The sequence below is a fragment of the Phaethon aethereus genome (genome assembly GCF_964289735.1).
Source record: "Phaethon aethereus genome assembly, chromosome: 14".
NCBI lineage: Eukaryota > Metazoa > Chordata > Aves > Phaethontiformes > Phaethontidae > Phaethon > Phaethon aethereus.
This window is the reverse complement of record NC_138590.1, coordinates 781,070-803,928: the sequence shown is the minus strand read 5'-3', so window position 1 is coordinate 803,928 and position 22,859 is coordinate 781,070. Positions and strand designations below refer to the sequence as shown.

At 61.5% G+C, this 22,859-nt stretch overlaps 1 protein-coding gene across 1 annotated transcript; it reads left to right on the top strand.

Annotated features, from left to right (window-relative positions):
- Positions 1–7,569: 7,569 nt before the first annotated feature.
- CXXC5 (CXXC finger protein 5) lies at positions 7,570–15,138 on the top strand. The gene is made up of 2 exons (XM_082006016.1): positions 7,570–8,748; positions 14,289–15,138. Exons 1-2 carry the CDS (start codon positions 7,963–7,965, stop codon positions 14,331–14,333), a joined length of 831 nt encoding a protein of 276 aa, XP_081862142.1. The 5' UTR covers positions 7,570–7,962; the 3' UTR covers positions 14,334–15,138.
- Positions 15,139–22,859: the final 7,721 nt, after the last annotated feature.

Genomic DNA, 22,859 nt, shown 5'->3' with positions numbered 1-22,859 from the left:
CGATTCCTCCGAAGCGGTTGCCCTCGGGAGCGGGCACTTGTGGGGGGCTCAGGGGGTGACTGCACGCCTTAATCCTGCCAGCGTAGAAGCAGCAGGGACCCAGCCCTCCGGGGTGTTTTCGGTGAGATGCCTCTTGGGTGCCGAAGTCCTCTTCAGCCCGCAGAGCGGTGGCCGGCCAAGCTGGGTGCTCACCACACCCTTGCTTGCGTGGCTCTGGCTCACTTCCCTGTGCCCGCTCGGTCCATGGGGTGCAGGCACTGAGGTGCTAAGCCCTGCCCTGGCGCCTTTGAGGTGGGGATCTCATCACTAAGGACCACGAGGTCCCCACCACCCATTAATGACCAAGCCCAAATCTGCCGAGCCTGCCGCAGCGCTCTCTAGCGCGTGCTCCCGCTGCTGGTGCGCTTCTTGCTCACCGGTGGTGACGGTGACACAGGTGCTGGCATGGGTGCACCAGCCCTTCCCAGCACCGGCTCTCCTGGGGTCCAGAGCAGCCCCTCGGATTGTGCTGTGCCATCCCATGGGTGGGATGTGGAGGGACTGGGTTTTGAGAGAGCTCGGGAGCGTGAGGGGACCTCTCCAGGCTGGGGCTGCTCTTGGAGGTGGCACTGATGGATCTGGGCACCGTTGGAGGTGGCACTTGGAGGTGGCAATAATGGGTTTGAGGACTCTTCACTGGCAAATACTCCCATGAGGCTGTGCTTACAACTTTTTTTCTTATTTTTAATTAACTTCTTGGAGCTCTGCGCCTGCTGATCGGTCTCTCCATGACCTGGTTATCAGTTAGACCCCAAGTAATTTATGCTGTAATCGCCCCATCTGTTAACGGGAGCGATTCACACGTCTTAGCTTGGCCCCGGTGGGCTACGTGCGGGTCTCCCCAGGGCGAAGCCTTGCCTGGGCACCCCGCGGCCCTATGCGGTGGCCTGCGGGGCTGCTGCCGGGATGCTCGATGCTGCCGGCATGTGCTGCTGGGCAGCACTTGCCCCCTGTCCACCTGGCCCCAACATCCTTGGGTCATTCAGCCTGGTCTCCTGAACATCACAGCCCTGTGGAATCACCTTGGGGACCTCCCTCGGTGGCGGGGGCACCGGGGACTAGCTGGCCCAAAGAGCTGGGGTCCCTCCAGGAGGGTCTGGGGGGGCTTTGGAGAGGGCAGGGGGGGTTCTGCTGGGCTGGGAGTGATGCCGCATCTCCAGGGGGGCAGCGTCAGGCAAGGCGATGCCAAGCTGGGGGGAGTGGGCGAGCGGCAGAGCCGTGCCACGGCGCGTGAATGTCAGATGCTGCTTGGCTGCGAGCTGGGCTCGTGCGAGCGCGGATCTGTTCAATCCCATTTGGAGGGGGGGGGAGAAGCGGGGGGGGGGCCCTTCCCGAGGCTCAATCTGGTAGGTTTTAGTTACAGTCGTTTTAGGATTTGGGCAGCGAATTGGCGCAGCTTTGGCACGGGGCGGGGGGATGGATGAGTGCTGGGGAGGTGAGGCTGCCAAGCCTCCCTCGTCTCCCGAACTGGGGGCGGGGGGGGGGGGGGGGCGTCGCACAGGTGGGTGCAGCCCCTGGGCTGAGCAGCGCGGCCGTCACCCGGCTCTCTGGGCGGCAGCTGGGCGAATGGAGGAGGGGAGGAGGTGCTGGCGTTGTCCGCAGGGCACCCGCAGCCCTGCAATGCTCGGGTGGACGCTTCAAATCGCGTTATCTCCATAACCGCCCGGCTCTGGCCGCTCCGAGTGGCAGCGGAGATAAGTGGATTTCCAGGGAGCGCCTGGTCGTCTGACATTTAAGACTCCTTAATCCGTAACCACCACCCCGCGGAGGCAGGACGCAGCCACGTTTCCCAGCTGGGCAGCGTGGGGCGGCCCTGGGCGCAGGTCGGTCCCCGCGGCGGTGGCTCCGGCTGTGCCGGCACTGCAGCTCACCGGGGTGGCACGGTGTGCGCGGGGCCGGCGGCAGGTTCAAGGATGTGCATGGAGTCACCGGTGTCCCCGGGGACATCCTTGTCCTCTCTGTGGTGGTAACCTCCTTGGAAGTTCCGGGCTCGTTGGCGATGGGCTCTGCCTTGCTTGGGTCGGGTGTCCCTGCGTGGCTGTGCCGTACCGGCACGGTGCGCCAGTGGGTTGGGAAGCCCGCAGCAGCCATGGGGTGGAGAAACCCACCACCAGTGGAATAAAAATATGCCTTTGCTGGAGCCCTGGCGTAGGGAGCCCACCTGGGGAGGTGGCATCACCTCCTGCCTGCTCAGCTGGGCATCTGCAGGACGGCGGCGGGGCGCGTCTCTGGCCCTTGCTGGCCAGGCTGTGCGTGCATCCGGAGCGGCTCTTGGGAGGCACCACCGGAGCAGAGAGGCAGCCTGCAAGGAGGAGACGGGTGAAAGCCACTCGGTGCGCCATGATGATTCACCATCTGCTTCCAGGACTAACTCCAGATGCTGGGTTTAATCTTCCATAGCCTTTTTAATTCGGGAGTTGGCTTCTTAGCGTCCCTCAGTGCCACCTCGGCAGCAGAGATGAGCAGAGCGGCTGCCACAACTGGCCCTTCAAAGGATGTTCTGGAGCACAGGAGATGAACTATCTCCATGCGAGTTGCCCATCTGGCGACCCATCATACCTCTGGCTCGTTAACCTGCAAACGCCCAGGGTGAGGCTTAGCATTTACGACACTGACCAAACCTCCCCAGGCCTGGGCGTCCTCTCTTGATGTCTGGAGAAAATGTGGTGGGTGATGGTAACTTCCATGGCACATCCAGGAGTTGATCTTCTGGCTGGACCAGTTTCTGGGAGGATGAATGTGAAGAGCAGAGCTTGGGGGCTGTTGGGTTGACAGAGGCGATGGCTTGCAAACAACGTGGGTGAAGGGTGTCCTTGTCTTTGCCTCAGGGTGCCTGTGCCAGGTTATCAGGCGCTATGTTCTCCCTGAGGGGGTGCCCTGCAGGGATTTTCAGGCTTTGGAGATGGCGGCTTGATTTCGCTCTTGGTTCACCTTGTTTCCCCACGTCGCTTTGGCAGAAGCAGCAGTCCAGAGGTGACGGTGCCATGGGTCTCTGCGCTGCCAGCAGTCCGCATGGCCAGCTCTCGCCTGGCTGAGTCCCCGGCAGCTGAAGACTTGATGGTGCTTCCTTGTGTGGTTGGAGAGGTCCAGTAGCCCTTTGGTCTGGCGCCTGCTGCCTGACTTCTGGTCAATGAGGTTGTGATGAGACATGACCGCCAGCTTTCACTTGACCTGTGTCACCCAGTGGAGGGAGCAGCAGGTTCGACTGTGCTGTGGAAATCGGGTACCTGGGACCTGAGTCGAGTGTTCTGGCACTGGGGCACGAGCTGCTTTGAACCTTTTTCTGGTGGTGCTTGTTTTCCTGAGCCTTTGACCTGGGTTGCAGCTGGACCCTTTGAGCCATGACGATGCTACAGGGCGGTGGTCCTGTTCTACCTCCTGGCTTTTCTCATCCCAGCGTGTGTTTCAGACATGAGGATGTCTCAAAGGTGTCTTGGGACTCCCCATGTACCGCTCCCACCACCCGGCCATCCCAAGGTCCTGTCCATGGCCGTTGGCCAGGGTGGTTGAGGAGCATGGGGCCCACCTCTGGCCCCTCTCTGGCGCTGTGAGTCGTACCTCCAGTTGGGAAGGTACCTCCAGTTGCAGCCTTCCTCAACCTACACCCTTCCAGGGATGCCTTGGAGAGGGGCAAGTGCTGGTGGTGGGTCTGCCTGTGGCGCAGCTGAGTCAGTCCATCCGTACATCCGTTCGGTCCGTCCATCACCAGGGCTTTGCTAGGGAGGTGGGGGCCGCACTGGGCGGGCGGCCACATGGCGAGGGGGAGGAAGCGGGGACAAAAACCCGGCGGAGGGGACAATTACCGCCTTTCTCGAGGCTGAAAAGACGCCGGGGTCCCTTCCGTCCTCGTCCTCCGTCTGCTCTGGGCAGACAAAGCCGCCGCTCCCGGTGCCCACCCAGCGCCCAGGGATTAGAAAAAAGCTGAACTTTTATTTTCTCCCTTTGTCTTCGGAGCCCGGGAGCAGCTCGGCTTCGGCTTTGCTGCTTTCTTCTCCCTTTACGGCCGTGTCTGTGCACGCCTGACCGACCGGCGGCTTTTCCGGGAGGAGGTTGATTTATTTAAAGTTAAAGGAAAGCAGAAGTTCTTTCTTGAAGGCGAGACTTTTTACGTCGGCAGGAGCTGATGGCTTTCCAGCGATGCAGTGAAATAACACAGGGGAGCCGGCTGGAAATCGCGGCTTGTCATTTTTTTATGAGAAGCGAAGCTCCTCTCCTGCTCCCCTCTGACGGTAAATGGTGCCCGCAATCAGGGAGACTCTTAGTCCATCAGCTGGTGATTGTTTCTCCGGGTGCTGGACCACCAGAGATCCTTTTGCAACCTTTATATTTTTTGGAGTTGTTAGGACTATTGCGGTGCGGTCCTGAGGTCAGCCTGTGTGCCGGCACGCGGGGAGCCGCGGGGCGGAGTGGAGGGGGACGTGGGGTGGTGCCGGGCTGAAGCCCCATGGGGAGGAGGGCTCCCCAGACCCCGTGGGCTCAGCCTGTACCTGGCCAGGGAGTTGCAGGGGGGTCCTGCAAAGGGCTGGGAACCCCCTGGGTGCGGGTTGGGGCCTCCTGACCTTGGCGATGTCCCCTTGAACCCTGGCGTCCCTCCAGGCTGCTAAGCTGCCCAGTGCAAAGACGCGGGCGAGGGAGCCCATCACGTGCCCCTTAATGCCGCGTCCGGGGCTAAGCACCTTCTGACAGGGACCCAGATGACGCTGCCCGGCGCCTTCCCCAGGGGCCGGGGGCCGGAAAAGGGGCAGAAACGGGACGGGGGGGCCCTCGCGGTCTTTACTCGGGTCAATCATAAAGAAGGGATTAAGATCATTAATTCCTCCCCCCGCTGCAATTAGCAACCCGGCTTGGGCAGAGGCTGGCGAGGAGCAGCGGGGATGTCTGCTGCCCTGGGTGGTCCCGCGGTGTCGGGGTGGGGGGGACACCCCCTTTGTGCAAATCAGCCAGGCACCCCACAGCAAGTAGGTCCCGGGGTCCCTGGAGCCGAGACGGCGTGGGGACAGACCCGTCCCGCCTGGCATGGCAGCGGTGCCCGGTGCCGGCCACTGCGGAGGAGCGTGGCCCTGGGGGCCGGAGGGCAGCGTCGGGCGGCCGCAGATGGTGGGAGCTGGCGGAGGCAGAGCGGCGGCCGGGACAATGGCGGGATTGTGCGGTGGTGCCGCTCGGCACGGCACGGCTGGGCACGGCTGGGCGCAGCGCCCCGCGCCAGCAGCTGGGCACCGCCTTGCACCGCTGGGGCTGAGGGGGGACACGGCGGTGTGCCCCTGGTCCCCGTGGCTGGCTGGGGAGCTCTGCAGCCGTCAGCCCCGGTTGGAGGAGGCCATGACTGCCGGGGGCTCGGGGCTGCCGGCACCCAATTTGGGTGGCAGGGTGGGACCAGCGGGCGCCTGCCTGCTAGAGCTGGCTGGGGAAGGCTGGCTGGTACGGCTGGCTGCGGAGAGAGATGTGAACTGATGGAGACGGCGACCACGGCATGCCTCCAGCCGCTGTCCCTGCCGCTTCGGCACCTGGGCCCCACCGTCCTGTGCCATGGTGCTGGGAGAGACCCCTCGGTGTGGCGGTGAGCTCGGTGCGGGCATAAAGTGGGCTCTTTGCCGGAGCGACGCGAGGCGCGCTCCTGGCCGTGGCCGGGGGCCCCCGCTGAACGCTGCCGCAGCACCGTGTCTCGGCGGTTACGCCACCAGGCGAGCAGGCAGGCCGGGAAACCCCGGGCTGATCCGCCCGGCGCTTGGCTCCCTGCTCGGCGGCCGAGCCGGGCTGCCGCGCTGCGGGGCGGAAGAGGCGCAGGGCCGCAGGAAAGGCAGCCGCGGCGGGCGCGAGATAACGCTGCCGGGTGGCTTTATCTCACATCCTCCCGTCCGGCGCTTTTCCTGCTGCGCTCCCCGCTCCGGCCCCAGCACCCGTTGCTTTCGGCGGTAAGGTGTGACCCGTCCCAGCGCCTCCAGGGACGGGCTCCCCACCTCCCCGGCAGCCGGGGACGGGCGACCCAGCCGCACGGCAGCGGCTCAGCCGCCCTCCCAGCACCCCAGCACCCATTTAGGGTGCACCCCGGCCTCGCCGCCGCCCTGCCCGGCGTGGAGCGTGATGCTCGGGGAAGGGCAGCCCGTTCTGCCGCCGCAGCCCTCCCTCCCCACGTGGCCTGGCGAGCTCCAGGCTGGAACCCGAGCCCTGCATCGATCCGTGCTGCATCTTAAATCCCGCAGCAGCTGAAGCAAGCGGTTTTTCGTGCGAGGGTGGGGGGGTTCTCCGCAGGCGAGCCAGCTCTGGCACCAGGCTGAGACGGGCTGTCTTCCTCCGCCAGCGCCGTGGCGGTCGGTGCGGGGACCTCGCCCCCGTCGGCGTTTTAACGGCGGTGCCCGCAGCTCGGCTGCCCGGCTGTGTCCGTGGGGAAGGCTCCTGGGCTGTAGCGAGGTTGCCGGCGTGGCGTGGCATGGCGGCCCGGCTGTGACGGCGGGGACACGCAGGGTGACGGATGAGCAGGAGCGGGGTACAGGGGGTGCAGGGAAGCCGCTCGTGCTGCTGCATCTCCCCTGGGCAGGAGCAAGGGTCCCGGCAGAGCTTTCCGCACGTGGCCACGTCCCTGCCTGGACTCCAGAGAGGAGGCTGCCGGGAAAGCCGGGATGGAGGGATGGGGTGGGCGAGGGGCCTCCTCCCGGCGCTGCCCTCCCCCAGCTGCTGCCGGGGTGGGGACGTGGGTTCCCGCTCCGCTAAGCCCTGCAGCTTTTCTCCTCTAAAGCCCGATTACTCCGGCGGTGCCTGTGCGTGCGTGCGTGCGTGCTCGGGAGGGGAGGAGGAGGAATTTCACAACAACAAGTGTTTGCAGCCGCACTGGGCCCAGCTGCCCCAGAGCCACCCCAGGGAACGGCGCCGAGGGGGGGCTTTCGCCATCGCCGCTGAACCCCTGCCTCCGCCGGCACGGCCGGGTGCCCGCAGCGGGCGTGCGGGCCGGGCGCCTGGGGCACAGCAGGAGGTCAGCACTGGGGTTTGAAGGTGGCCGCCGTGGCTCCTCGCGGGGTTTTGGAGGTGGAGCTCCCCGTGCGGCTTCATTCCCCGGCCCAGCGCTGGCGTGCAGCGCTGCCCAGGGGACAAGGGCCCAGGAGGAGGAGGAGGAGGGCGCAGCGTGGCCCGAACTGGGCGAGCAGCAGCATCCGGGGGGGGGGGCGGTGGGAGCCGGGGTGCAGCCCCACAACCTGCTGCCTCCGTGGCACCTGGCTGGGGGACGCCGGTGGCCGCCGGGTGGGCACCGGGCACCCCGCACGCAAGCTCCGGCTGCTGGCTCGGGGGCACCCCACGGGCACCCGCGGTCCCGTCCGGCGTGGGGCCACACGCCGCTGGAGGGGAGCGGGGGACGAGCCCCGTGACTTCCCTGGGGCTGCAGGCCCTCGTGGAGGAGAGGCAGGACAGAGAGCCTTTAAGCGTCGGAGTGCCATCGCCACCAGGCCAGGACTTTCCCCGTGACCCCCCATTTCTGTCTGGATGGCGACCCTTTTAAAGAGCAGCGGAACGGATCTCCACCGAGGTCCGTTCCCTGGAGTTCCTTTGTTCGCGGCGCTGAGACTTTCATGGCAGGGGGAGGAAGAGCCGCTTTGAAAAAGCCCGTTGGCTCTTGCCAGCAGTAACTCTCTTTTCTTTTCTACTTGCAGAGCCGCGTGTTGTGTACCAGAGCCGCAGAGTATGTCTTTGCACTGAGGTCGGACTGAAGTCCTCCGCAGCCGGCGCTGGAGGAGACGCCCCGTTGATGAGCGTTCCCGTCTGAGCTTTCCCCGGTGGCTGGCGGGCTGCTGCTACCAGAAGGGCTTTGGGGGTCTTTTGCTTTGGCGTTGGGGGTGGGGTTTTGGGGGTTTTGTGGGGGTTTTTTTGGTTTTGGTTTTTTTTTTTTTTTTTTTTTAATTTTGGGTTTGGTTTTGTTGTTGTGCTCCGGGCACCATGTCAAATTCGGGCTCCCATCAAGACACTGGGAACAAGCCAGAGACGGAAAAAAATAACCAAGATGACTCTCAACCCCCTGTCAACTCCGAGAGGAGGAACAAAAGTGGAATAATAAGTGAACCTTTGAACAAAAGTCTTAAGAAGTCCCGTCCACTCTCCCACTATTCCACCTTTGGTAGCAGCAGCTCGGTAAGCGAACATTCAGAGAAAGGCAACCCCTTAGCTAATGGGAACGAAGCGACTGTGGATAAAAGTCATTCTACCTCAAAGCACAAAAACATCTCTAGTATGCTGAGCAAATTAGACCGGGTGTCGGAGATCTCCTCAGAAGGACAGACCGCCCTACAACAGTTTGCTCAGTCGACAGAAATGCTCAAAAGAGTGGTACAGGAGCATCTTCCTCTAGCAAGCGACCACGGGACTGGTATCTCTGACATGGAGGCAGTCTCAGCTGCAGAGACAATGAACGGCCCCTCTGATTTTCCTTACCTGGGGGCTTTTCCCATCAACCCAGGCCTTTTCATTATGACCCCTGCCGGCGTGTTTCTGGCAGAGAGCGCGCTCCATATGGCTGGCTTGGCAGAGTATCCCATGCAGAATGAGTTGGCATCTGCCATCAATTCGGGGAAAAAGAAACGGAAAAGATGCGGCATGTGCCCGCCCTGCCGAAGACGGATAAACTGCGAGCAGTGCAGCAGTTGTAGGAATCGCAAAACTGGCCACCAGATTTGCAAATTCCGAAAATGTGAAGAACTCAAAAAGAAGCCTTCTGCAGCACTGGAGGTAACCGGCCCCTCTCAGGCACCCTAACCCCTCCTCGGGCTGCGCTCCTGGGTTCGGATCTTGCCCTAGATAATAAAACACCTGGTACTTCTTATTTTTTTATTTTTCCCTTTTCCATTAACAGTTCTCACCGTGAGATATGTGCTCTGCCCAGGGCCCGCAGCCCCCGCCCTCCCTTACGTGCTGGGGCCGATCGGCTTGGGGAGGAGGCCTGGGGGCTCCCTGGGGTCCCCGGGCACACTGGGTTTTGTTCTCCCCTTTGCAGGCATGGGCAGCAGCGGGTCTCTGCTTGAGTTTCAGTGCTGGCATCCCTTGTCCTGGGCGGGCTGCAGCTTCCCGAGCCAGGGAGCGGCTTCTAACTTGGCGATCGGATCAGAGGATGGGGAGGCAGGAGGCGGCTTTTCGGGGCAGAGCTTGGGGGTAATCGATGACGGTGAAATTGGTGGCCGTGGTGCAGGTGGAGCCCAGCCCCTTAGCTCACTCTTTGCTCTGAGCAGGAGCACGGTGGTCCCTGGTTTTGGGTAGTGAAACAGCTGCAGCCTGCGCTGGGCAGCATCTCTTGTGCTGTGGCTGTGCTGGGTCTCCCTGGACCAGCATCTGCCTGGGGCGGTCAGGATGAGGCCATACATATAGTTCGTGAACACATAACTTGTGTTCAGTGTTGGGCCCCTCACGCCAAGAAGGACATTGAAGTGCTGGAGCGTGTCCAGAGAAGGGCAACGGAGCTGGTGAGGGGTCTGGAGCACAAGTCTGATGAGGAGCGGCTGAGGGAACTGGGGGTGTTCAGTCTGGAGAAGAGGAGGCTGAGGGGAGCCCTCATCGCTCTCTACAACTACCTGAAAGGGGGTTGTGGTGAGGTGAGGGTTGGTCTCTTCTCCCAAGTAACCAGTGATAGGATGAGAGGAAATGGCCTCAAGTTGCGCCAGGGGAGGTTTAGACTGGGTATCAGGAAAAATTTTTTTATGGAGAGAGTGATCGAGCATTAGCACAGGCTGCCCAGGGAGGTGCTGGAGTCACCATCACTGGAAGCGTTCAAAAAACGTGTGGATGTGGCACTTCAGGACGTGGTTTAGTGGGCACGGTGGTGTTGGGTTGATGGTTGAACTGGATGATCTTAAAGGTCTTTTCCAACCTTAATGATTCTGTGATAAGGCACCAGCCGGATGTCCCAGTGGCAGCTGAGCTGCAGTCCCTGCAGGCAGTGTGCCTGCTTCGGCACCCAACTGAGCCGGAAGCACCCCTGCTCCTGCTGCGCCCGCAGAGCGTGGGAATGTCCAAATCTCCCCGGTGTGAGGCTTCGGTACTTGGGCTGTCAGTGCCCACCACGGTCCACCCATGGGTGTTGCCCTTGGCCTCAGAGGAGGGCTGCTGCAAGCTGCCGTTGGGTTGGGGTGCCACGTTGCCAAATCTGCCAGGGAGGTGCAACATACACGTGGGGAGCGCAGGAAAAGTCCAGTGACTGGGGTTGTCTCATGGGTCTGAAATTCAGCCGGGGCCATGGGCAGCTGCTGGTGGCATGGCGTGGTGTGGCGTGGCTGAGGGCTGGGTGCCAGCGGCACTGGGACGCGGTGCAGAGGTGGCACGTGGGCACGCTGCTCTGGCAGAGCCTGCCTCTTGCTGCGCACCCATAGGTGGTCTGGGCCAAGACCTGTCTGCCGGGTCCCCCACGTGTTTTCCTTAAGCCGGGTTTGATTTTGCTGGGAGCTGATCCCACCATCGGCTGTGCTGGCGTGCTTCTTCCTGACGGCGAGCGCGTCCCCGGAGCTGGCAAAGGCTAAAAAGTCACCTGGACATCAGTTGGATTGCTCATCCTGGCACGAGGGCATTGCCTATCCTCTGGTCATCCCAAAGAGACGACCCACCATTTTCTTAGCCACGTTCTATGTTTTTCAATTAGCATCAGGTCTGAATGAATAGTGAAGGGGAAAAAAAAAACCTGTTTGGGCGGTGGGGATGAGGAGAGGGGGACTGTGTCTTTCAAAAACCGCTGTATTGCTAAATTATATTCTTGTTCTAATTTGCTGAGTCAGTGATCTGGAAAAAGGGAGAAAGGGAAAAAAAAAAAAGTTCATCTCTTCCAAAGAGTCCTAAAGCGGGTCAATAGACTCGGAGCTCACAGCAGTCAGAGGAGTTGCTCCCTTCTCCTGGTGCTGTGCCGGGTCCGGGGATGATAAATAGCACCAGGAGCCCATGAAACAGTCACCCCCTTGATTGGCTTCCCCATCCTGTGGCTGGCTGTGAAATTGGAGCCATTGAAATAGGGCTCTCCATGTGATAAGAGTCGGGCCCCACCAAAGATGGGTCCCCATCCCTCCTGGGCACGACCATAGGTGTGTGGAGGTTGAGAAGAGATGTTGTGCCATGGGAATGGATGCCTGGGCAGATGTGGGTTGCTCCAGGGCATCACCGCCCCCTTTTCAGAGCAGATCCTCCCCTCTCTCAGGGTATCCACTTGCGCCATGTGTTGACTTTGGGGGGGTCGAACAAGATTGTGGCCGTGTGTGGCTGGGACAGGGACACTGGGATCCCGTCTGATGTCCCGAGTTCACCTGGGTCAGTGAGTGGGTTGTTAAAGCTCACCCTACGTCAACCAGCCTTGGTAATGCATTGCATTGGGCCAACCCTAGGGCAACCACGGGCACCTGCCTTGTGGTGGAGACCCATCTGGAGATGGCCAGGACACAGAGCTGCTGCCAGCTCGGCAGCTCCACGGTCCTGGTGTGGTGCCATCACACTGTAGTGCTTGATACCAGGACAGGAGCGGCCATTCAATGGCCCTTTATATGGGGATGAAAAATTCATAGAGCTTTGGGAAGCATCGTACCCCTCTGTGGGGGGCTGCGCCATTGCACGGGAGAGGAGCAGCCGGCAGTGACTCTGGTCCACCAGTTTGGTGTGTCCAGAGAAGCATCCTCGAAGAGCTCAGGCAGGGACCGCAGCTGTGATTAAACATTGATCTAAAATCAAGCAGTAAAAAAAAAAAAAGAATTAAACCTTTATGGCGGCATTAAAAAAATGGGCTAAATCCCTCTGCCAACGTTAAGCTTTATCTGCGCATCTACAGAGCCCGAATAACCGGTTGCTGCTGGTGTCCCGGTGCAGTGGTGGCTGGCTGAGGCTCTAAGACTGGTGAGGCAGGTCGAATGCTCGGAGCAGGCAGCAACACGTCCCTGCACCAACCAGGCTCCTCTGGGCTCTGCCAGCCCCAGCAGCCCTGGGTAATGCCATGCGGAGTGGTGGCCAGCCCTGGGACGGGTCACCCTGGGCTTGTCTCCAGAGCTGTAGGTCACACAAAGGCCATGAATAGTTGGGATTTGACTCAACAGAGCTGTCCTCCATCTGGAGAAGCCTTGGTGAAGTGCCTTGGTGCCCCAGCTAGCACTGGTGTGTGGGTCACTGCCACCCTCACATGAGTCTCACGGAGAGACACTCTTCACTGGAAGAGAGCAGGGTTAGGCTGGACGTAAGGAAGAAGTGTTTTATGGTGAGGGTGGTGAGACACTGGAACAGGTCATCCAGAGAAGTTGCGGATGCCCCATCGTTGGAAGGGTTCAAGGTCAGGTTGGATGGGGCTTTTGAAGAACCTGATCTAGTCCTGTGCAAGATGTCCCTGTGCACGGCATGGGTTTGGACTGGATTGTCTGTGAAGGTCTCTTCCCACCCAAATACTTCTGTGATTCTGTGATTGTGGGGTTGAGGGGGGATCTATCTTGGCATCCACATTAGAGCTGGTTGTCCATCCTCCTTTAATAATGAAGGGGCAGAGGTGTTTAAGGTGGCCCTTATCAGACCCATTGGGGAGCCCGCCTCATTCCTCTCTCTGGGGATGATGTATCTGAGTAGGTGGCCCTTGCTGGCGAGTCTGCCATGCTCTGCCCCACTGGTTCTGCATCCGGCACCTTGGGCAGGATCCAGCACGGGTGGTGTGCTGTGCCACAGCCCTCGGCATCATTGGCCAGAGGCACTTGTGTCTTCCCCAGACGCCTGATTACGTATTGCAGAGACCTTTGGGGAAGTGGTGATGCCTGCAGCTCTCTGCTCGTTGGCTGCCCCAGTTCAGTTTGCCCTGAGGACCAGACACGGGCCAGGAGCAGGAGAAGGTGCAATGTGTCAGCAGCCTAGCTGGGCACCACCATCTCTTGTCCATTCTCGTCCGTCACCCCCCTCCCCTTGCTCAAGCCCCATGTTTGGGTCATGGTGCCTGTGGAAGTTGGGGTCCCTCCCTCATGGGTGGGGGGAGACACTGTCCTGGCTACTCACTGGGGCTTGGTGGGTGTCTTGATCCAAGAGAAGCACCCCATGAGAGATGGCTGGCTTTTGCGTGGGCTTAGGGACCTAAATGTGGCATGGTTTTGAATCCTGGGACCGCACATGAGGTGCCCTAGCCCTGCACACGGGCTCAATGATGGGAGCTGGTGCTGGGGCTGGCTGTCCCCACGGATACCCCATGCCCGCCCAGCCGGCTGCCCCATGCAGCCATCACTGCAGCCTGTGGCTTGTTTCCTGATGGTGTCTCTTGCTTGTTTGGAGATGCAGGAGCCGAAGTGCCCTCTGAAGCACGTCCTCTTGGTGATCGTGTGGCCCTATCTGCTGACTAGCATGGCTGGGCCTTGCTTGGGGGCTGTTGGCATTGAGAGATGTTTTGGTCCTTGCATGCTCTACCCATGGTCTCATGAATGTTGCGTGGGCTTCTCACCCTATCCAGCTGGGAAGCGTACCAGTTTCTTCTTCTAGAGGACTGCAGAGCCATTGGGAGCATTGCCCCCCACCTCCTTTCCTCGAGGTGGCTTCAAAGAGGTGTTGTCCATTGTTGGGCGCTTTGTTGCGTGTGGGATTTGAGCCTGATGGGACTCGTCCCTCTTCCCCTGCAAGATGCCAAGAGGTCCCTGGTAGTGCCTGGGGCTGCTCTGTTCATCATGGCTGGGTGGCAGTGGGGTGATGTGCCCTTGTGTCCCAAGCAGCTCCTGGGTCTGGTGGCCCCAAGCCCAGCCAGCTCACTCCCTGCCTCAGTTTCCCCCCAGATGCCCTACTAAACCCATCTGTTGGCTGGACTCCTGTCCGCTGGGTGTCTGTCGGTCCGTGGCAGGGGAGGTGGGGGTTGGCAGCGAGGGGGCCACCGTGCCGGGTCATGCCGGCTCACCGCGGCCCGGCCATTGTGCTCGCTATCGGCTGGAGGGGAAGTCGGGGGCTGCGCCATTGTGCTGGCCGCGGCTCGGGGACGTGGGAACAATGGCCGAGCTGCCGTGCCGGGTGCCCTGCCTGGGGGGGGGCTGGCGGCGGGGGGACCCCGTCTCTCTCCAGCCAGCATCCCGTCATGTGTCGGTGGGCTGGAAGCCTGGGGATGCGCAGCCGCGTCCGGGGGATGCCGAGCCCCGGCGGGATCCGTCGCGAGGCCGATGACCCGGGATGCCGGGATGGGGATGGCTGGGGCGGGGGGGGCAGGGGTGCACGACCCTGGTGCCGCACGGCTGTGCCGGACCCGACCTAACGCCTTGTCCCTTCTTCTTCTGTCCCCCCTCCCTGTCTCTCTTCCTTTCCAGAAGGTGATGCTTCCTACAGGAGCCGCGTTCAGATGGTTCCAGTAGGAACGGGGATCCCAAAGCTCTGTCATCCAAGTGCAATGTCACTGCTTGCTTGTGTTGTCTCAGGCAAGGGATTTTTGGCTGAAATGAATGGATGCACCTGTGTCTCTTTAGAACCAAAAATATTTTCTCGCAAATCTCATTCCTGTTTTTATAATTTTTTTTTTTTTTGCGTTCGTTTTAACATCTTCGAGTCCTAGTCAGACATTTAACTGCTTTTCAAATAAAAATAATTAAAAGAAAAAAACAATGGATCTGTAAAGTACCAAGACTTAATAGACAGAGTATGGACAATCAGTTTCTTTCTGTGTTTTGGTGTTGATGTTGTTTATGTGTGAAAGATGCAGTACTTGTGTAGGGAATGTAAATTTACAGTAACCTTTTAAAATCTAGTTACTAATAAGCACTACTGTAATTTAGCACAGTTGTTTAATTGCACCCTCATTTATACTTTTTATTTGATTCTTTCCCATCATACAATAGAGTGGATAGTTTCTAGAATGCCTCAACTTCATGTTTATAAATGAGAATATGTTTAAAGCGATGTAGTATCCCTTTTCCTAGCCATTCACCTATGTAAGTTTAACCCACAAGCGGTTCGGTATAAAAGGTGGAAGAAAACAATTGCTACACAACTGGCGGTCTTCGAAAAAGGAAAAAAAGAATAAAAAAAGAAAAAAAAAGTCATTGTTAGTTTATTAATATAGAACAAGAAATACTGCGTACAGAAAAGCCTCCTAATTGCAACGGTTTACTCCTAGAAGTAATTTTTGTAAACTTACTGAAGTTAAAATCAAAATAAAAATAATATTGCAGGACCTGTGCTGAAGCAGTTACGAAAAGTGATATTTCTCTTCTGTTCAAATCCCCGTCTCTCCAGCTCTCTCTACATCATTAAATTGAAATGCTGTTTGTAATGTTTTAGCGATCCAGGCTGTTTTTGTGAATAAAATGAATGCATGTTTTGTGTCATGATTTACAGCTTTGTTATTTCTCTCCCACTCCTCTTTCCAGCCGCCCGGGCCCCCCAGTGCCGATGGCGGCCGGTGCCCCCCTGCCTTCGCCGTCCCGCGCGCCCGGCGCCCGCCGCTGCTGCCGGCTGCTGGGGGCACCTCGCCGGCGGTGATGCGGGAGCGCGGCGGCGGCCGGGCGGGCGGGACGGTGCGGTGAGCCGAGCTGGAGTCACCCCGACTGCTAAATCCGCGTGGTTAATCCCAGCAGCGGCTGGGCTAAGCCAGCCCCGGCTCCTCCCGGGGATATTTCCCGGCTTGACCTGCCTGGAGTTTTACCGGCTAGCACAGCGCCGTTTGTTTTGGTAAAACAGTATCGTTACTGTGCCACGGAGAACCGTGGTGAGGCTCGTCCTGTCGGGACGAGTCCAAAACGAGCTCCCAAAGGTGAGTGAGGTCAGCAGGCCGGGCGTCCGGTGCAGCCGATGGAGGGTTTTGCAGCCTGGCCCCATGGTGGCACTGGGTCGGTGGGACCCGTCCGGGGCGGGGGGCATGTCGGATGGGCTCAGCCGTGGCCAAGCCGGCGGGGTCGTTGCCGGCGCCTGGGGTGCTGCGCTTGGCACTGCTCCAGGCAGGCGGGCTGCGTGCCCCCTTCCAGACCCCGGGAGGGTCTCGGGGTCATCCCAGCCTGGGGGAAGAGGCAGATCTGCCTGGACCCGGCAGCACCGGCTCTGCCTTGCTGGGAGGAGGTCGCCAGAGCCTTTGTCCCCGGCTCCAGCCAACGTTTGGGCCAGCATCTGTTGACCAGATGTGCGCCCGGAGGAGGGAGGGGGTGACGGCAGCGCGGGCTCCGTCCCTGCCAGGCAGCGACCTGCCGGGACCGAGCAGAAAGTCCTTGGGGAAAACTGCCCCAAACGCCCTCTCCGGCAGCCTCCCACCCGGCCGGCCCCGCAGCTCCCTGGGCGCTTGGAGCCCGGTCCCGGGCACCCAGCGCACGCCGGCCGCTGAGCCTGGGGGTGCCTGCGGGGACGACTGGAGCTCTCGGTGACGGCGATGGAGCTGGGCCAGCGTGGCGAGGGGCAAAGCTCAAGGCCTGCGGGCACGGACGGGCCCTGCTCACGCCCCGGGAGCGCTGCGGCGCGTGGCGTGCCCAGCTCGGGCACCGGCCGCGGTGCCACTGGCAAGGGGCTGCAGGGAGCTGGTTCCCAGTTCACGCCGCTCGGGCAACAGCCGAAATCACTTAGCAGGAATGTGGCGGGGGGGTGTTCGGGGAAAAAGGAGTCTGGCTGTTTTTTTACGACTGTGGCTAACGGCTGGGTCTGGTTGGGGCTGTGTGAACGCACAGTCCTGGCACCTTGGGGGGAGCCAGCCCCTACCCCACGCTGGGAGAGCGTGCTGGGGAGCGGCACGCAGAGCCTCTCCCCGGGGCTTTCCAGCCCCGACCCCCGGGGGAGCTGCATGGGGCGGGGGGGATGCTGCTTCACCCCACCAGCAGCCAGGGCTGGGGACTGCAGGGCCGTTTGCCCTGGTCTGGCCGTGTCACCCACAACAGGGCAGTGCTTGGTGCTGTGCGCGCAGCGCGGGCGCTGCCGATGGCACGGGCCGGTGCTTGGTGAAGTGCCGACGGGGCAGTTGCAGACGCGGCAAACGCCGCTGTGCCCCCCTGCTCTTCTGCTGCCTGCTTCCCCCAGGGACAGCAGTGTTCCCCCCGGGAAGCCACAAGGCACAGGAAACGTGTCCCCCGTCACCCCCATGGGCAACACGCCGGCACCGCACGTCGTGGCAGCCCAAAAGCTCCACGGAGCCCCTCGTGGGAGGCACGGGGCAGCACCCAGCCCCTGTGAGCAGGGAGCATGGGGAGGACGGTGCAGCCGCTGTGCACGGTGCTGCCTGCACAGGCAGGCAGTTCAGGAGCAATGCCCTGCCAGAGCCCCCGCCGTCGCTGCCACACCGCGCCCAGCGCTGCCAGCGCCTGCCTGCTCCTCCGGCCAGGGCATCGTGGGCGTTAGCAGGGACCGTGGGCATTAGCAGGGGAGGTGGGCACTGGTGGGGAGGGGAGCGATAACAGGGCATGTCGTGCTTGCAGGGAGGATGTGGGCATTAGCAGGGGAGGCGGCGAGCAGGGGCTTCCCCACGAAGGACGAGGGAAAACGGGTTTGGGAGAAAGGAAGGATCCGGAGAGGGGTTGGGATTCAAACCCTGCCTGTGAGTGGGGTGGGATGGTGGAGTGTGGGGAGGTGGGGAGGTGGAGATGGGGTGGCCCCTCCACCCCACTTCTAGCTCACCGCCATGCTGGGCTGCATCCGTGCCTCCTGGATGTGCGTGTAGGAGAAGGGCCCTGAGCTCACCAGCGTGCCGCGATTGCCTAATGAGCTCCTGCCCAGGCAGGACCTCAGGCATCCCCGGAGGGTGAAGCCCATCCCTTCCACCACGCTCAGCCCCTGTGCCGGGCTGTCCCCGCTGCCAGCCCAGCTGCTGGTGGGGAAGTGTCACCTGGGGCTGCCATCCCCAGGGCGGCACAGGGAGCGTGGGACGACGATAACGAGCTCCGCACTGAGCGAGAACCTCGGGCGCTGCCACACGGGCTGGCCTAGGGTCGCTCTTAATTAACATCCTCATTAAACAGAGTTAGCAGAAGGGCAAGGAAACCTGCCGCTGCCCTACGGCGTGCCGTCTCAGAAGGCATGGCCGTGGCCGAGCCCCTCTGCGGTGGCTCCATGTGGGAAGACACCAGCAAGCGACGCCAGGAGAGGACAGACACTTGTGTGGGGCTGGTGGAGTTGGCCCGGCTTGAGAGGGTCGTGTCCGCAGCCCCGAGTCCTGGGCGAGCTGCAGCAGAGCCGGCGGCAGGAGCAGCAACCTCTGCACTGGTGCCAGAGACGCGTCCCGTCCTGCCACGGGGACACCCCAGCGCCTTGGGGGGGTGCTGGGCTCGGCTGTGGGGTGTCACCCATCCCTCTGCAGCGGGACCCACCGCTTCCCCTGTGCTGGGCTGCAGCCTGGCGCGGTGGGCTGGCGGCTGCCTCGTCCCGCCGTCCCCCGGGCTGCAATTAGCGGCCTGACCCCGGGCTGACCCGCCCCCCCGGCGCGAGGATGGGGCAGGATGCAGGAAGCGCCGAACAAAATGTGCTTCAGCTGAGCCGGATGGCGGGTTCGCCACGAGCGCCGCCGGCCAGGCGTGACCTCCCGGCCGGCAGCCCGCTCCTGCTGCCGGGGCCAGCCATGCTCCCCGCGGAGGCTTGGAGCTGTGGGGAGGGGGCTAGTGGGACCACGAGGGGCCGGGGGCTTGGCGAGGGGAGCTGCGAGATCCTTGGTGGTGGGATGGGAATGGCCACAAGCGTCAAGTCCTGGGCGCTGCTGGGTGACCCAGTGGTTCACCCTGAGGGCAGAGGGTTAGGGGTGGGATGAGCTTGGGCTCGCTTGGTAGGGACACTGCCTGGGGGGCTGTGGGGCCAAGGCAGGGTCCGGCCAGCCCCCATGCCAGGCATAGAGATGGCTAGCATCTCCCGGAAGACTGGGCCGTCTGCGGGTGCTCCCCAGCGTGTGCTGGCACTGAGCTGACACCAGCTTGGCCGGGGGTTTTGGCAGCCCCTCTGCAGCCAGACAAGACCGACGCAGGTCTGTCAGGGGAAAACCACCCCTCTCCAGGCATCGGTGGCCGTGGGGGTTGCTCACCGCCACGCGTCCAGCTTTGCTCAGGCTGTCTGATTGTCTTCAAGGCTGGAGCCTGGGGCTGCTGGGCCAGCTTGCTTGGGAGCATTCATGGTGATAAACCTCCCTCTGTTCAGCTCCCCACAGCTGGCCAGGTGACATTCCCCATGTCACACAGCTCCTGGGAGCCTTCTGGCCCAATTTCCAGCCCTGGGTGAAGTTCTGAATAGCTGCGCGTTTTTCAAATTAATGCTAAGGATCCCTTGTCTCTTTGTAGCTTCTCCACTGCGAATGAGCGCCACAAACTTCCCGTGCCAAGGTGCAGGACAGTGGGGCAGGAGGGTCCCACCAGGACTTTGGGATGCTATGCTCATAGCATAGCATGAAAGCCCTGAAAGGGCTTTTCTCATGGAAGAGGAAGCATGGGAGAGCCTTCATCACCCAAAGGCTCGACATCCGCATCGCTTCACCTCTGGGACTCCTCCACTTCCTGATCTACCACCGCGCTCTGAGACCTCCCTGTGGCTGAGCCAGGGAAGGAGGATGTACCCGGCAGCAACCTTGGAAAAGATCCTGTAGGTGGGAGCTGACACCCATTCCTGCATCCCACCAGCCCACCCGGGGATGAGCTGGGTCCCCAGCAAGGCAAAGCTGCGGCTCCAGCTGGCCAAGCGCCCTGGCTGGCCGCCCTGCTGCGGCTCTGCAGGAGGCTGGGGACTTTGCTGCAGGCATCACTCGGTGATTTCTGTAGCTGCATCTGCGCAGAAACTGCCCAAGGTCCTCCTGCCCTGGGGACCAGCATGCCACCAGACCCGGCACCCTGCCTGCCCCTCAGTGGTGCTGCCCCTGTGGAGGAAGCTCTCTTGGTCGGGGACCTCAGCTCCTACCCCTGCACCCCATAGAGTGAATGAGTGCTTGGGATGTGCTGGTTTTGCTTGCATGAATGAGGACATCTCTTGCATCCCCAGCTCCTCCAGCCCCAGCAGAGTACCCCAGACTCCAGCACCCCACGGCTGTGGGCAACAAGGACCGTCTAGCCTGGATGAGCAGTGGTGTCCCTCCTTTTAATCAAGAGCGCCTGATTATTCCTGAGGAGCACGCGGGTGCCCCCCGATCCAAGCCACGCCACGGCCGCTCTGCTCTTCCAGCCAGCTTCTGCTGGCTGCAAAGCCCACGCCAAGCCGCGGCGGCTCCCGCTTAATCGGGGACTCGCTGCCGTGCCAAGGCCGGTTTCAGCACTGCGTCAAGATGTTTTAAGGCCAGAGCAGTCAGGATTTGTGAGAAATAGGTCGGCCTGTGACAGCAGAAGGAGGCTACTCAGTGCAAGATGCTGTGTTATCGGGCAGGGGAGGGAGCGGCGGGCGCAGCATTAGCCTTCAGCCTTTGGGTGACGATGGGTGAATGACGGCAGCTGAGCAGGGGCTTAGCAGTGGCGACAGGTACCAGTCCAGGCTGGGGGGGGGTTCGCAGACTGGAGCCCGCTCCCCACCTTGGCCAGATATTGCTACCAACAGCCCTGGCGAAGCACTGGTCTGGGGTGTAACGTCTCCCCCCCACCAAAATGCTGCAAGTGGACGTAGTGCGTGTGAAGCTGTCCAGGTGGTACCATGAGTAGCGGGAACACAAGACCAGGCTGCCCTGTGCTTGCCCCCAGCCACCTCTGCAGCCCTCCTTGTGCCTCTGATCCAGGGCTGGAGGACGAGACGCCCACAGGGCAGGAAGGGTGCCCTGCCCTCTCCTCTCTTGCCTTTGAGACACTTGGGCTGGCTTCTCCTGCAACTGGCTTGGCCAAACACCGTGTTCCAAGCCTTTGAGACCCTAGAGCTGGCTTCTCCTGCAGCTGATCTTGACTGGACACCATGTCCCAAGTCTTTGAGACCCTTCGGTTGGTTTCTCCTGCAGGTGACCTGGCTGAACACAGCACCCTTTTCCGGAGCTGAAGTGAGCCTGGGGCTCAATGAACTGCTGGCCTGTGTTTCATGGGCAAGCTCATGAGCCAACAAGTGCACAGAACAGGTTATACCAAACCCAGGAAGGATACAAGAACAGGGCAAGCATGGATGAGACCTCCGAAATTATTCAGTCCCTTTTCCTCGATATGCCAACTGGTGTCACCTACTTTCTGACCTTACCTGTTCTCCTCCTCCTCCTGGTGGAGGAGGAATGGTGCCCAGGGTGTTTCACAAGGCCACCTTCTGCCATGAGGGTTCCCCATGGACAGGAACAAGACAATGGGAAAATCTCCCCTTCTCTTACCTGCACGCACCATAACACAGCGTTATTTTGCCCTGGCAGAGCCCTGGGCCACCCTGGGTTGCTCCATCTCCTCATCTGCCCTTGCCATTGGGGGGGCATCCTCTTGTCCCTGGGGGACATGGGTGCGGGCAGGTGGGTGATGCCAGCGCCTGCTTGCCTTCTGGCCACGCAGCAGTGCAAGTCAGCCAAGCCCACCTCCAGGAGCCGAGGACTGGGGCCTCGATGAGTACATCCCGCTTGGCCTTTACAGTCATTAATTTCTGCATTTTACCTCACTTGCTGGCCCTGTTCTTTTTAAAGCTCCATCTGTTGCGGGTAATGATACCTCCAGCAGCGGCACGGCCGTGAGCCGCCCCACCTCTGGCAGATCTAGTTTTCCAGCTTGGGGAGCGGACCAGCCGGGAGAATCGGAGCCCACGAAGGACTCGTGGGTCCTGCGCCTCTCTCCCGCAGGGCAGGACCGTGCTGGACCCGGGTGGCGAGCAGGAGCGCTCGGCACAGCTCAGCACCTCTCCGGAAGCTCCCGCTGATGTGGTGGTGGCATCACTGCCACCGACATCCTTCCACCTGACCATCGTGGACACAGGTGTCTCGCCGCCGGGTGACCTGGGCACCATCGTGGTGGCTGACGCTCCCGCGGCACGGCTCTGACCGCCTAAGCGAGAGAGACGCTTCTCCCTGCTGCAAGGGGAGAGCCGGTAAAGCCGGAGGCTTTGCTCCGGGTTTTTCTGGGCGCTTTTAAGCTGGAGCAGGTGGGGTGAAACCAGCCTGGGGCAGAGCCCTCTCGTGTGCTCCCCGCACAGGGGTGCAGGCGCTGGGCTCGCTCCCGCCCGCTCGGCTTGGCCTGAGGGCTCCCACCGGCCGCGCGGCTCGCCGCCCTGCCGCGAGTCCTGACATTTCTCCGCTGAGACAGCCGCGGGGGCAAGGTATAAATTGGCTTTGCTGCAGGTACGTGCGTGTGTAACGGGGGCTGCCCACGCCCCCGGCTCCGGTCCGCGAAGCGCCCGAGCCGACTGGTGGCCCCTGACTTCTCTCCTGGAGCCCGGCTTGGCCGCGGCCTCTCGCAGGAGCGGCGGGAGGGGGCTGAGCCGCAGAGGAGCCGCGGAGGCATTGCTGCTCCGGGGGGCTTGGGGCAGGCCGAGCTGGGGGAAGGGGCCAGGGCAGGGCAAGACATGAGGGCATGGGGGACCACACGGGGAAAGAACTTCCCACTTGTCCTTCAGCCAGAGGGAAGAGGGAAAAAGGCAGGAGAAGAGGCAGGAGCTGGGGGTGAAGAAGGGACATGGCAAGGATGGGAGTCCTTGGAGAAAACACAGTCTGCTGGGTGCAGGGCACGGCAGAGGTCTCGGTGCCCCCACATCCCACCCGGTCCCACCACGAGGTGGGTCACTCAGGACCCAGGGTACCACAGGTAAGCCCTAGCCTGCGATGCGGGCAGCAAGACGGAGCTGGGCCCTCCAGGGTGAGCGATGTGGTGCCTGCCGAGCGCTGGGGGACGCCCACGGGTGTCGCGGCTGATGGTGCCGACCTGCTCGCGCCCCGTGCACGGTCTGCAAGCCGAGTCAGCGCGGCGCGGAGCTGCCGACTCCATCCTCCCACCTCCATTTTCTTACGCCTCCAGACAAAGTGACCGTTTATCCGCTTGGGTTTCAAGCTGTGTGCGCAGCCCCGC

What these genes read in the sequence shown, in the direction of transcription:
- CXXC5 (XM_082006016.1), top strand. Translation starts at nt 7,963, where the DNA reads ATGTCAAATTCGGGCTCCCATCAAGACACTGGGAACAAGCCAGAGACG. An exon ending in AGCCTTCTGCAGCACTGGAG is followed by an intron (nt 8,749 to 14,288) that starts GTAACCGGCCCC and finishes CTTCCTTTCCAG; the next exon opens with AAGGTGATGCTTCCTACAGG.